General features: G+C 31.1%; 1 protein-coding gene, 1 long non-coding RNA gene and 1 pseudogene across 2 annotated transcripts; 2 read left to right on the forward strand and 1 right to left on the reverse strand.

Moving 5' to 3' along the window:
• The first annotated feature begins 2,947 nt into the window (after window positions 1-2,947).
• LOC120199152 (varicose-related protein-like) lies at window positions 2,948-3,989 on the forward strand. Its single transcript, XM_039200338.1, has 2 exons — window positions 2,948-3,498; window positions 3,726-3,989. The coding sequence occupies exons 1-2, from the start codon at window positions 3,238-3,240 to the stop codon at window positions 3,798-3,800; spliced, it is 336 nt and encodes a 111-aa protein (XP_039056269.1). The 5' UTR covers window positions 2,948-3,237; the 3' UTR covers window positions 3,801-3,989.
• A 5,273-nt stretch (window positions 3,990-9,262) lies between these two features.
• LOC120199197 lies at window positions 9,263-9,381 on the reverse strand (annotated as a pseudogene).
• Window positions 9,382-12,927: 3,546 nt separating this feature from the next.
• Window positions 12,928-13,624, forward strand: LOC120199193. The gene is made up of 4 exons (XR_005523431.1): window positions 12,928-12,954; window positions 13,202-13,246; window positions 13,388-13,453; window positions 13,570-13,624. It is a non-coding gene; the product is annotated as an uncharacterized LOC120199193 (long non-coding RNA).
• The last annotated feature ends 1,879 nt before the right edge of the window (window positions 13,625-15,503 follow it).

Below are 15,503 nucleotides of genomic sequence, written 5' to 3' on the forward strand. Positions count from 1 at the left end.
TGAGGAATACAAGTTAACATTCACTATAAACTCTCTCTTCTCCATTTGAGCACCCATCTCTTTATTTTTCCCATTTCCTTTGTTTTTGCAACGTTATAAGCATTCTTGCTTAGTGGAGGTTTGGGTTACTTATCCGATTTTCGACCTTGAAAACGACTAAGGCCGCACGAGCTTACTAGCAACAGTCTAGGCACGTGACAATATGCACTACTATATTATTACAGGCTTAAATACATATTTTCCCCTCAACTATACCCTTTTTCACCAAGTTATCCCTTAAAATATTTTTCGTATCGTTTTTCCCCTCAACTCAAAATTGTTACCCTATTTGCCCCAATCCATTAACTTTGTTAAAAATACATGGTCAAATTACATACTTAGTCACTCAACTATTCTCACGGTTCTGGTTTGGTCACCCAATTATTTTATTTTTCATAATCATCACTGCACTTAAGTTTTTGTTTCATTTTGGTCATTAAATTCGGATCGGTTTATTTTTAAAATTTTAATATATAAGAATTCATTGAAAAACATAATATTAGATCTTGACACGTTTAAACACTGAAAATTAATGAAAGACACACTTGAAAATGAATAATTGCAATGTGTTTAAATTGAATTCAATTATTAAAATTTTTAAATGATAAAAATAAATAAAAGTTTTCATTAAGTAAATGTTACCATTAAAAGGAAACAATGAATCTAAAAATTGGGATTAAAAAGCAACCACATTCACGTAATTTTGTGATTGTAGAAGCACGCACAAATCCTACATTTTAATATTTTTTTCCAGATTTGAATCCTCACAAAACTCCCTCCTTTCTTCACACCTTTTTCATCATTCTATCACTATATCTCCTTTCTCCACCATAAAAATCCCACATTTCTCCAATATTTTAGTTAACCGATTAAATCGACCAAACCAAAATTTTTTTGTTAATTGGTCGGTTAATTTTACGTTCGTTCGGTTAACGATTAATGATTTTTTTTCAAAGTTCAGTTATCGGTTAAATCGGCTCGAAATCGGTTAATTAACCAAATTAATCGATTTTTTTAAATATTTAATATATTATTTTATTTATTAATAGCTTTAGGAGTGTTTAAAATTTGGTTTTAAACGAATTAATCAATTGAATTAACTGACCAAAAATATTAAATATTAAATATTTAAAATTTTGGTTAATTCGGTTAACCGACCGATTAACCGAAATTTGTTCGGTTCGGTTAATTATTTTCGAACAAATTTCGATCAGTTAACAATTAAAACGAAAAAAACGGTTAATGAAATTTTGAAAGTTAGGTTCACTTGGTTAACCGAACCGACATATTGAATACCCCCATATACTAATCTAAACCTTGTTTAGATTAAACAAAAGGAAAAAAATCCAGAAAAAGAGAAGAAGCAGACGTGCAATTAAATTAGGTGAGTAAAATGGGAAAAAAATAAGTTTAGTGATTATTTTGAAAGAAAAATAATTAAGTGATGAAAACAGAACCATGAGAATAGTTTAATGACTAAATATATAATTTACCCATACTGTTTTTAACGGTGTTAACGATTTGCGGTAAACATGGTAACGATTTTTAGTTGAGGGGACAAAATGGTACAGAAATTACTTTAAGGGGCAACTCGATAAAAAAAAGGTATAGTTATGGGGGAAATATGCATTTAAGCCATTATTATATGCTCGAGGGGCCAGTAATTTTGATATGTTAGAGATTAAAATTGCAATATGATAACATTATAGGTAAATATATATAAAATGATACTAAAACGTGATTTTCAATGATGTAAGTATATTCACTACCGCAAAAAAGTTCTACAACGGCGTTTTTAATAGCGTTTTGAGAGTAAACACCACTAACTTTAAACATATAACGACGTTTACATTCCAAACACCATCAAATGGTAACTTTAGTGACGTTTTTTCAACAAACGCCGTAATAGAGAAGTATTTTAGCGGCGTTTTTATACAAAAGTCGCAATAGGGTCATCTATAGTGGCTTTTTTCAACAACCACCGCAACAGAGTAGTACTTTAGCGACATTTTCATACAAAAGTTGTAATAGGGTTAATCTATAATGGCGTTTTTCAACAAACACCGCAATAGAGTGGTACTTTAGCGACGTTTTTATATAAACATCGTAATAGGGTTCATCTATAATGGCTTTTTTTCAACAAACGCCGTAATAGTTTGGTATGTTTATGGCGTTTTTAAAAAACGCTGCAAATTTTAAAAGTTTATCTCCTTAACCCTTCAGCCCAATCTCACTTTTATTTTCCCTTACATTTTCTGCTCCCCGCCATTTCCAAAGATCCAACAAATATGTTGTTGGTAATTGGAGCCGTTCGATGATGTCGTGACCTTCACCTCCACGCCCATCATGATCCCGCACTACAATAAATTGGGTTTATAGCGGCGTTTTTTGAACAAACGCCGCTATAGACTCGTACTTTAACGACATTTTTATACAAACGCTGCTATAGACTCGTACTTTAATGACGTTTTTATACAAACGCCGCTATAGACTAATACTTTAATGGCGTTTGTATTTAAAAACACCGCTAAAGACTCATACTTTGGTGGTGGTGTTTGTGTTTACAAACACATCAAGTTTACATTTTCTAAGTCCAACTCCCTTTTTCATTTTTATATTTTTTCATTTTTATATTTTTTCATTTTTTCCTCCAAGTTTTCGGCTGCTGTTTATTTCAAAAGAAATTCTTTGGTCCTTCATTTATGCCACAGGAAACAAATACCCAGATCTTATTTTCTTGTAAAAAAATCATATAGCCTCTCCAAAGATCCTTTGACATATTATGTTTTTTTATCTTCCATGTGTGATGGCTTCGACAGGAACCCAAATCAAGCCATCCCATTTGATATGCAGAGCTTTTTCAAACCCACAGTTTCGAACCCATCGAATTCAAACCCTCAACCGCAAAATTCTTCCCCGTCATCATATTCCACATCTTCTCATTTCTTTCACCCACAGTATCACCAATTCTACATGCCCCCTTCGTCCCCAACGCGTTCGAATTACCAAGATGCAAAATCCCTTTCTTTCCCTTCCCCTCCTCTCAGCCCTTACAATGCCAGCAACCAAATTCTCTCCCTGGTCGACTCATCCCCTCAAAGCCCTGGTTTTCCACCTCAGAAGCAACCCCCTAATCTGTAGTCACCACCCTACGCTCAGATTTTGGAATCCGAGAGTCCCAATGTGAGGTCTTCGAGGATGCAGAGTTGTAAATTTCCTAGAGGAAGGCGGTTAACGAGTGCTCATGTGGCCTACGATGTTGATATGAGGCTGTCCGGCGAGGTTCAACCTCAGCTTGAGGTCACTTCGATTATGAAGTTTGGGTCTGATCCTCAGCTGGTGTTGGGAATGCAGATTGTTGTTAATAAGTCTTATATTTGTTATGGTTTGAAAGGAGGCAGTATTAGGATTCTTAATTTAAACGCTACATTGAGGTCTTTGTTTCGTGGGCACACGCATGTTTATCTCTTTAACTTTATTAACTCTTCATTTTTATAGTTTGTAGTTCTATATTGGATTGAAATGAGTGTTGTAATAGAATAGTTCAGAGCTTCATGGTAATAGAATAGTTCATAGAATAAATGTGCATTTTGAGTTCTGGAATGGCAAGCTTTGGATGCATAAGTACTGCTTTTGGATGGTTATGATTGTTTATTTGTCCACATGATATTTTTCTTTTATCTCAGAGGATCACAGACATGGTTTTCTTTGTTGAGGATGTTCATCTTTTGGCTAGGTATTTATTTTTCTTTAATTGGTAATTTCACCTTTTTTTTGTTTTCGTTTTTTGCTTCATGTTAATACGTTTTTCTGCTGTGTGAGTCTAGAGGGAAGGGTGTTTGTTTGGAAGATATCTGAAGGTCCAGATGAGGATGATAAGCCACATAATACAGGGAATATAGTTATTGTTGTTCAGATATTGGGCGAAGATGAATATGTACATCCTCGTGTTTGTTGGCACCGTCACAAACAAGTAATGTGACTTTGATCTACTGTGTTTGGACCACTGTTTGCTGCACTATGTTTGCCCTTTTAGCTACTATTGTTTTCAGCTTTAGAGTTCAACACCGTTTGATCTTTCATATTCATATATGGTTTTTATGCAGTTGATTTCACTGGTTTTCCATGCAATGTTGTTTCATTAGAGAATTAGTATTATTTGTGTCCTCTTTAGAACATCAGTGGAGCATTAAAAATTCATCGCCGCAACTTTCTTGCTCTTGTAGATACATATGATATAAGTAGACCTTACTTGAGTTTTTAAGTTTAAAACCAAATTTTGATGCAGTCTATTCTGTCATATCTCAATATTAACATTGCAATTTTGACATCCATTTTACCAGGGAATGAGGAGTGAGTCCCTAACTTTTATACAGTTGCTTTGACACTTAGTGACTTGGGTATTCCTCAAATGCTTAATTTATAGAAGTTTTGCTTCTTATAAGAACAGTTCTTCATTTGCAAAAATTTTGGTCAAAATAATCCTTTTGCTCCCATTTGATGCTCTATCTATGCTTATCTTCAGTTTAGTAATTTTATGTTTTCTGATTACTTTCAAACATGAATTTATGTTATTAAGCTGATTATATTAGTAGTATACTAGCATTTTGCTTGTTGGGTTGAGAAAATAAAATATTGTATGATTATATATTGACAAAAAAAGTTTACTCAAAATGCTGGATCGAAGAGCTTTGCTCGTGTAGCTCATGAACATGTATTCTTTTTTAATTATGATTATTCATATAGTCATTTTAAGTTGGTAGCATATAGTAATTAACATTTTTTCTATTATTTATTACTTTTTTGTAAGTATTAATTTATATTCTACATTGTAGGAAATCACGTCCGACAATAGAATTCGACAAATAAAGATCTTCGAAATGACATATACAAAAAAAAAGATGGCTCTTCTATGGAGCAGAGAAGCAGAGAGAAGCACCATTTCAGAAAAATATGAACTTTTAAAATCAAATTGAAGCAGATGATACAGCAGAATCAAACGAAGAATTCATCACTCTAGGTGTTTTCTTAGGTTAATGCTTTGTTTATGTTATTGAAAAATGTTGAACTACATTATATTTAACTTGGATGTTTGTAAACTTTGATTTATTTATGTTTTTATGTATTATTACTTAATTCGAATCGTAATTAAATTTAAGATGGTTATTGGATATTGTTACATGTTAAATTTGAGTAATACAAAATAGGAAGAAGATACGTTGAAAATCAATTTTGATTAGAGGCGTTTTAGGGGAAAATGTCACTAATATAGTGTAATATCCCAAAATTGGGGTTAGTGACTAAAATAGAATTTTTGGAAACCTTGTGCTCAATTTTGAAACAAGTTAAAAGTTCAAAGACTTAAATAGAAAAATTTCAGTGTTATATTAAATGATAATTGTGAAAATTTTGAAGGGTATAATGGTAATTTCATAAGAAAGATTTTTATTTCTCCTTTATATAGGAGATGGCACGTGGAAATGGAGGAAAGAAAATAGAAAAGTCTCGAGACTTTGATTCAACTTTCTCCTTCTTCTTCTCTTCTCGTAAGCTCCATGGCAAAGGTAAGTTGGTTCCAAGTTGATTAATTCTTTTGTTTTAAAGTTGGTTTTGATTCTTAGAGTGATGGAAAAGATTAAGGAAAGCTTAAGATGGATTAAAACTCAAAGATTATCAAGTTATGAGATATTGAAAATAAGAGGTTTCAAATTGAAATCTTGGAAAAGAGTTAGTAATTGAAGTTGAGGGTTAAATTTGACTTGTCAAAGAGTTAATTAAGAAGTTAGAGGTGATATAATTGAATTAAGAACACATGGAAAAATTTGATGAAATTCTTTGATTCAAGAATTATGGTGAATTATGAGGGATAGTGAAGTGTTATAATGTTATAAAAAGGTTTACATATGTATAGATAAGTTTTATGGTATAAGGAGGGGTTAATAAGTAGAATTTGAGGACAAAGTAAGAATTTTCGGGCTCAAAATGGAATTTCTGGGTTGTGTGCATCGATGCATCTTCAATGTGTATCGACGCACTATCAAATAAATGAACATCGAATGCAATTAGTGCATCGATGCACCCCCTTAAAATGAAAACATCGAAGGTGATTTGTGTATAGATGCATGAGTAGTGCATCGATGCACATGTTAAAGAATGCATCGATACACTGTAGAATGCATCGATGCACTTCAAGGGGAAAATAGAATTATACCTTTCTTTTGGTCTAAGAAATGATAGATTAGAATATCAATTGGATACTTATATGTATCAATGTATGATTATATAGATATCGAGCACGAACAAGTTCCGAAACGATTATCAAGTTAAGATTCGATCGAAAGAGAGAAAATCATAAAAGTGGATTGGAACGTAGTGAGGCTAAGTTTAGTGCATACTAGTGACCTGTAGTGTTTAATGGAAATAAGACTTGCGATGAGTATATTTCCTAGAGTAACATGCATGAAGTCATGAACATGATTATGTTTTTGTTATGATTATATGTGCTATATGTGATTATATGTGTTACATTAATTGTATGTATGCATGACTAAAGATATTGATATGCTTTGTATATGCTATATAATTTGTGTAAAACATTATTATATAATAATGGAAAACAAAAAATAAGTTATATGATAAAGACATAAAGAACGAAATGAACATGTGACATAAACTATAAGTTAATGAATCATTGATATATATATATATATGTGTGTGTGAACATAAGATAACCAAGTATAAGTCATATTATATGGTATAAGTGATTACACGAGAAAGGTTAAGAGACTCTATGAGGATAGTATAAATTTGAGGGCATAAACATAAGTAATGATACATAAGTTATATAGGGAAGATTTATATACTTAAAGGAAACTACGGGTTATGAGTTATAAAGTGAAGAATTACAAAACTTTATGAAAGAGTATTATAGAAGTCATGGAAATTGAACTAAATAAATAGATAAAACTAGTATATAGATGATTTATATGAGTGAAAGGGGAAGTGAGATAAGATAAGTAGACACTATGTATAGGATAGAATGAGACTATTTGAACTTGTAAAATAAACTTTAGAAAGGAAGACTTAGGTAAACTCAATATATGATACAATTATAGAGCATTACTATACAAATTATATTAAAGAGTATATATGAGTATATGAGTAAGTTTATAGGTTAATGATAGGACATATAAGATTATATAAATGTATGATAATATGGAAAGTGAACTAATCTTAATGATGTTGAACCCTATGAGTAGAAGTTATGTGATTATAAGTAACATGATTACATGATCACAAGATATGATACGTGACATGAGATATATGAAAGAGAAAGTATATGTCATATGAAATATTATATGACTATGTGATTATATGAAAAAAAATACAATTATATGTGATAAGCTCTGTGATATGTGAATCATATGAAAATGTTCTACGCGTAAGTGAACCATGTGTTTATATGTATATGTGATATGTGATTTATATGACAATGAGCTATGTGAAAGAACTATGTGACTATGTGTATATGTGAATGTATGCTAACATAAATATTAATAGCCATGTGATGTGACATGAGAGCTAGAGGTATAGTTGGCATGCCAAGAGTCGAGGGTCTATGCGATCCTTCGGGACATACAGTGATCTTTCGGGACAAAAATTTCATAGCCCTTAGCGGGACCCATTACGAGCAGTGGTGACAGTATAGTGCACAACCTCAATAGACTCACATATCTACAGTTCTCACAGTTGTACATGGGCTAATAAGAGATAACATTGAATACAATGTATGTGATATATATATGTGTTTTGTGATATGATATGATATGATATGATATGATATGATATGATATGATATGATATGATATGATATGATATGATATGATATGATATGATATGATATGATATGATATGATATGATATGATATGATATGATATGATATGATATGATATGATATGATATGATATGATATGATATGATATGATATGATATGATATGATATATGTGTGTTAGTGATTATTGTATATGTTATAAGATATATAATATGAGCATAATAGATCATATAAACAAGAGAATAGAAATATGAATGGTAATAATATGATAATGATAGGAAAGAAGATAATTATATGCATGTGTGGATTTGATATATGAATGGATATTTGTTTTGGTATGATGTGATAGCAGTAATTGTTCATGCATGATTACAAGTTATAGTTTACATTATATGTTTATTGCCTCATTAAGTCATAGACTTAGCGTGTAAGTGATTTACACGTAGGTTTCAAGAAGAGTAAAGAGCAAAGTGGAACAAGACAGGTCAGTTCTCCTTACTGAAGGTTAGATCAGAAGAGATGTGAATAATATGCATTTTAATATATAAAGCTCTAGTTGGAATGTATTCAAAAGAATATATTGTATAAGCTCTGAATAGTTTTGTAAACGTTTTGAATAAGTTATATGTTATAAAAGTTTTAAATTACTCACTATTTTATACAAGTAAATGTTTTGAAAAGTCAATGTGACACCTCAGACTCGTATTCGGGTCGAATACGGGTTGGGGGTGTTACACATAGTGCATATTTGGCGGTGTTTTTAGGAAAAACGCCACTAAATTGCCAACCTATTGCGTCGTTTGTGCTCGAAACACGCTAAGTATCAACTCTGTTGCGGCGATTGTGACTAAAACTGTCGCTAAATATCGAACCGGTTGTGGGAAAATGCCTATATGTATCAAGCATATTGCGTCGTTTGTTCCCAAAAATGTTGCTATATTGCGAACCTATTACGACATTTGTATACTAAAACGCTGCTATATAACCTGACCATTAGCGGCGTTTTAATATACAAAAGCCGCTACATAATCTGAATTTTAGTGGCTTTTATTATTAGAAAACGCCGCTAATAGTTGCAGTGTTTATATTAGTGGCGCTTTTTTTGCGCTGGCAGCATTTTTAGCGGCATTTTTAAACGTCATTATAGGACCAAAAACGCCGCTATAGACCAATTCTGTTGTGTCGTGATGATGCCACTCGTCATGTCTTGCTCCCTTAATTTATTTAAGTCATTCTCTCTGTTATCACTTTCTTCCGATCCGTCCTTAAGAGACTTTCAAAATTCGGATTATACGACCCGAACCTTTCTCACCAAGTACCTAACTTATACTAGGCAGAATATGTATGTGTGCGTTTAGTATGAAACAAAAAGAGAATAGTCCAAAAATGAGAGATGCATCACGAAGACTTCCTAGGAGATCTCCCATCCTAGTACTACTCTCGCCCAAACACGCTTAACTACAAACTTCTGATGAGATCCAATTCATTAATGCTGATATGATCGCACCCGTCATATCTTGCGCCATTAATTTATTTAAGGCATTTTCTCTATTATCGTTTCTTCTTGTGTGCCGAGCAATGAATACTTAATTTATAAAATATGATAAATACACTAATTGTCTTGTGTTTATACTGTGGTTGTATACTTCTGTTTATGGACTTTATGAAATATTATAAAGTAAATGTGTATCATTAGATTTTGTAAAAGTCAACATTTAGAATTTCTTTATGTGCCCAAATTATTAGATTTTGGATTTAAGTCGGGACATCAACATCTATAGGAAGCTCCAATGGCATTTATTTGAGTATAATAATTCATCACTTCTAAAGAGTGTATATATTCGTAGATTTTTATTTTGTGTTTTTTGTCTTGTCATCACCTATTTTTACGGGTGATGATGTTATTATTTAATTATTAGATACTTTATATTAGTTAAGCATATTATATAAACTATAGTATTTACATATTATAAAACCATATATATATATATATATATATATATATATATATAACTAAGCCCCAAATTTAATAAAAAAGCCTAAACTATTTATATAAATATATAGTCCACATCCATTCATATAATAAAGTCCAATATTAAATAAAATTCTTTATTCATTTTTAAATCCAAAATAAATACAGAGAGTCCACTTATATTACAAAACCTATTTACAAAAATTAAACCTTAAAGCTCGTTATAATCCCAAGCCTAACATAAAAGCTTACACAAATATTCCTAGAAAACTAAGTCTTCAGCCGTCGCTTGGACCTTGTGATCTTCTGGGTAACCCGCACGTATATAGAGGAAGCATTAATGAGTGATTCAACATTTTAGGTGACATTAATTGCTGCCAAGTCAGCAGTCCGTGAGAACAAACACAAGTGGATCTTATTCATTGATCAAAAGATGTCTTCCAGAAGCTTCATCGTCGGTCACGTGGGTATCGACATGTGTCCCTCATTCGTGCACTCATCGGCCGCCACGTCACAATTCATGCAATCAATCACATAAAATTGGTGAGTAAATGGAAGGAGGTTCTGATGTGAGACGGCTAAAAAAAGACGTAATTGGTTAAATAAGTGATTGGATAAATTTATACCATAAATATTATATGATTTAATCGAAAATATTATTTGAGTTGATAAAAACGGTAATAACCGGTTATGTTATTATCAATGTAAAATGAGCCAAAAATATATAGACGATAACGAAACCAGTTAATTATTGGAAACATTATCAAATACAATAACATATTAGGTAGCTCTTATATAACGTAATAGGCAGCGCCTTTTTAACTTGATGGAACTTTAGAAATTCGACGATAACAAAATAGGTTAATTACTGGATTTGTCATACTGAAAACCAGTTTTATCAATTTTTAACCAGTTATATTGTATATATACCTATTACTTTAAAGTAATCGGTTTCGAAATTTTAAGAATCGATACTTTTTATACTTGTATCGATACTTTATATGCGCAATTATGAAAACCAATTTTGTCAAAAAGAAAGAAAGATGATGACATGTTATGTTATTTTAGAACCGATACAATTTTTAAACCAGATCGATACTTTTATGTACGGTATCGATATTTTTGAGATGTTTCGTTTTTTTAAAATCGGTAACTATTAACCGTTTTTGTTATATTGAAACTGGTTTTATCAATTTTTAACATGTTATATTGTCATGTATCGATACATGTGTCATTGGTATCGATACTTCATACGTGCATCTTGTTTGGGAAGCATACTGGACAAAAAGTATCGATGCATGGACAAAAAATATCGATACTTTCAACATATCCGGTAGCTCTTTACCGGTTTTGTCATAATGAAACTGGTTTTGTCATATTTTTACCTGTTATATTGTTATATATCAATACATATTTATAAATTATCGATACTTTATAGGCGATATTACTGCTTTTCTTTTAAATTCCAAAAGTGTCGATATTTATTTAAATGAAATCGATACTTTCAACATATCTAGTAGGTAGTTTAATGTAATAGGTAGCGTCTATTTTTTTTACCGTTTACATTATTAGCAACATTCAAAAAAATCGGTAGATATTTTAAAAATAATATATATCGTAACATAAAAATAAATCATTAGACGTGTATAATTACTAAATTAATATCTTAAAACTCGCTCAAAAGATAATCATAAATTAATGTTTTCCACAGTGAAATAAGTATGGACACTTATATATATATATATCGATACCTACCGATGACTAAAGTTTAATGGTTACCAAATTTTTTAATAGTTTTTCATGTTTTCTACATACAACATTATGAGTCTGTCAACATAATAAGTAGCGCTTTACCGAATTCATTAATTATCTTATTAAGTTTTCGGTCACGCTATTTTTTAGCCGTATCTTAGTCTGCCTTTTTTGAGACAACCCCTAAGGCCCCGTTTGGTTCACGTGTTTTTTTCCGGGTTAAAGATACCCACGTTTAGTTTCTCCACATTCCCAAGTACCAGTAAAAAAATTAATACCAACAGTGTTTGTTTTTTCCTGTTTCACCAGGAATGTTAGTCCCCCATCTCCCTTAGGTATTTGCTTATTCCCGTCCCATGCTTCCTAAAATATCCTTCTCCCCGCTTGGTTCTGTTGAAACAAAATCTTCTTCTTCTTCTTCAATTTGGCGTTGATTTATGCTTCTGGCGTATTAGGTATTTTCTTGGAGCCCTTCTGAAGAAAAGAATTCCTTCCCCTGCTGATGACGAGAAGAAGCTTAGAGCCCAGTAATTCTCTCAAGGTTGGAATTTTTATTCTTTCATTTCCTTTTTTTTTGCAGCTGAGAAATCACAAGAAAATTTCTCTTCTCATTTTTTTAAAATATAATTTAACCTGATATTCATTCGAATGTCTAGAATCAATCACATAAGAATGTTTTTTCTTGAAACGAATTTGTTTTTCCGTCAAATGCAGTTGTTAATGGGTTTATTTTTGTTCGATCCGCAGAAGCTTTTTCATTATGTTCGATCCGCAGAAGGTTTTTCATTATGTTCTTCGGTTCTAACATCACATTTAGATTATATTTTGGTTTGGAATCATATCTGTAATTGAACCTTTTTTCGCTTCTTTAGGGCCGGTTATGACCAAGTTTACCATAATATTGAGAGAAATTGGGACATACAAGGAAGTTCTTCGGTCCAAGGTAATTCTCTGAACTATCATTTTAACATGAATTCAAATTTATTACTGAGGAGTAAGGACCTAAGATAACTGGTTTTGGATAAACTCACTCTTTGGCATTCTCCAACTGTTGTTGTGAATATCTGGTGAAAGGAAATGATAATCATTTAGAAATGTCAGTAGTAACTAACCTTTTGTTGGTTGTTTTCTTCATGGATTTTTAACACCATCTATGTTCTATAAAACTATCCTTTCTTTTCAAAATTGTGAGAATATAAATTTTACTGCTATATTGAACTTTGACACTATATAGTTCACTGTCCAATCATATTAACATACAATAATATTTGTGGAATGCTTTCTTTTCTCTCTAGGTTGAAACCGAACTAAATGTCAAATTATTGTAGTTTGTCAATATTGATTTACTTGAGGTCAAGGTAATCTCATTTCTCTCAATTGAGATTTAAGTTACCCTATAAAGTTGTGAGGATTTGGAACTAGCTAAAAGTTGGGCTGCCTTATTAACTTTTGTTATGTAAAAACAGTCTTATCAAGAGAAACATAGGTTATTTATTTATCACTTTGCTATAGATTCATCCAACTTCTTATAATCTGTGTATTATTCTAGATCATGTATTTTTTATTTGCAAGCTTTTTGTTTTAAAATATCTTATCTGAGTGCAGGAAGCACGTAAACACTTTGACAAGGCTAGTCTCATTTACGACCAGGTGCTTTAGAATTTAAATTTATTTTGCTTATGTAGTTTGTTAGATTACCTTATTTTCATTGATTGAATGTGATAATATAATTTGGAGTTGGCCTAAAATCGAATTAATTGTTACATTGTATTGCTTTGTGTAATCTTGCAGGCTCGTGAAAAAGTTCTTTCAGTGAGAAAAAGTACAAAGAGTAATATTGCCAATGTTTTGGAAGAGGTATCTTGTAAAATGGCTTGCTTTAATGGTTTATAATCTCATGTATCTGACATTCTTACTTGCGTAGATATAATGTTGATGGATATTTTAGTCTGACATGGTTGGCGTTATTCTAGGAACTTCATAATGCAAGGTCAACATTTGAGCAGGCTCGTTTTAATCTAGTGAGTGACTTGCTAACAGATGATTTCTAAATTGATGTAGCTTTGATAGTTCAAAATTGGTTCAAGATGGTAATTACACTACTGTGGTTTACAATTACAAGTAACTGCTCTTTCAAATGTTGAAGCCAAAAAGCGATTTGAGTTTATGGAAGCTGTGAGTGGGACTATGGATGCGCATCTTCGATACTTCAAACATGTTATCGTATGGCATGACTTCTCTATTTCTTTCTCATTGTTTCAAATTTAAATCACTTACTGAATGCATTGCTCACGACTAACTTTGGTCATTTATAGGGCTATGAATTATTGCATCAAATGGAGTCATACATTAATCAGGTTTGTTATCATAACTTCCCTCTAGTCCGAGACATATCTTTCCATCTCTGATTGTGATGTATTTTATTCATCCAATTGTTCCTTAAAAAATAATATCCATGTACTGATTATGGTATCAGTTGTTCAAGAGATTAGTCATAGCATGTTATAACATGCACGACTTATGATTGGCTTTCCCTTTTAAGCAAACCAAAGCAAAAAGGGATCTTGTAACTTGAATTGATGATTCCATGATATCTGCATGGCATCATATTGATATGAATATCCATTAAGGACATAGAAATAGGAGAGAAATTGAAATGGCACACCACCTTCCTCGAGTAATAATATGGCTATCTTTGTTCGTTAACAACATCAATCGCAGCTTACTTCATTACTGTTGATAAAACCGTGTTGGAAAGTGCTAGGAGAAATTCTCGAGCTCAGTTGGACAAAAATGTTTGAATGCCAGAATCAAAGGTAGTGGCAAAGGTTCCAAGCGTCACTATAGTTTAATGATGCTAAGCTGTTTTATGGAAAATGATGCCGCCATCACCCCCAATAAAGATGTTTTAAGAGTAAACAAATAATTATTATAAAAAAAGAGTAAACAAATGATGTTTTAGGTTTCTGTTTACAGCCATGAGGTTATATTTCTTGTATCCTTTAACTTGAAACTAAGTCAATCTTTTGACTTGGATAATTTTTTGTGTATATAATATAGCCAACATATATGATTAAGTTTAGAATGTCATGACTATTATCTTTTGTAAGTCTGAACATTTTACAAACTTTTGATGATTAATGTTATACTTCTTTTTGTTATGTAGTATATGCCTTGCAAGTAATGTGCTAGTTTTCGAATATGTTAATTACTTTTTATAAATTTAAATATTATATTTTGAGATAAATTATGTAAAATTTAATTAAATGTTGAAGTAGTGAAAGTTAAAAATCCCTAATATTGAACATTTAATTAAATGTTGAAGTAAAATTTTAATATATTTTTAGATAAATTATGTAAAATTTAATATTAATTAAAATTAAAATAATACATGATATATTTTAATAATAAAATAATATATTATCGATGAATTTTATATAAATAATTTTTATTTAAATATATTATAGAAGAATTTTTATATAAATAATTTTTATATAAATAATTTTTATTTAATAATTAGAATTTCACTTGTACAAAAATATAGAACAATGTCAATTTGGTAAAATACACATGCCAGTAATATTTTATTCCTTCAACCAAATATTGTAATCTTACATTACTGCCAAACAAACCAAACACAGTAATGTAACATTCCCAGTAATGTGTTAGGTAATGTTACATTCCGGTAATCCTATTCCCATTGGTAATATTATATTACGTGAACCAAACGCACCTTAAATGAAAATGTAAAGAAAAATGGGTATGATTCTAGATCTAACTAATCATTTTGTAATCGATAATGGGTTTTTAACTAACTTAAGTATCAAATAGTTCCTTAATAAAGGAATTATTTTTATTTTTTAAAGATCAAAATTCGAACAGTAAAGATATCAAAAGTAAGAATATT

The sequence above is a fragment of the Hibiscus syriacus genome, unplaced genomic scaffold (genome assembly GCF_006381635.1).
Source record: "Hibiscus syriacus cultivar Baekdansim isolate YM2019G1 unplaced genomic scaffold, ASM638163v2 tig00005377_pilon, whole genome shotgun sequence".
NCBI classification, from domain to species: domain Eukaryota; kingdom Viridiplantae; phylum Streptophyta; class Magnoliopsida; order Malvales; family Malvaceae; genus Hibiscus; species Hibiscus syriacus.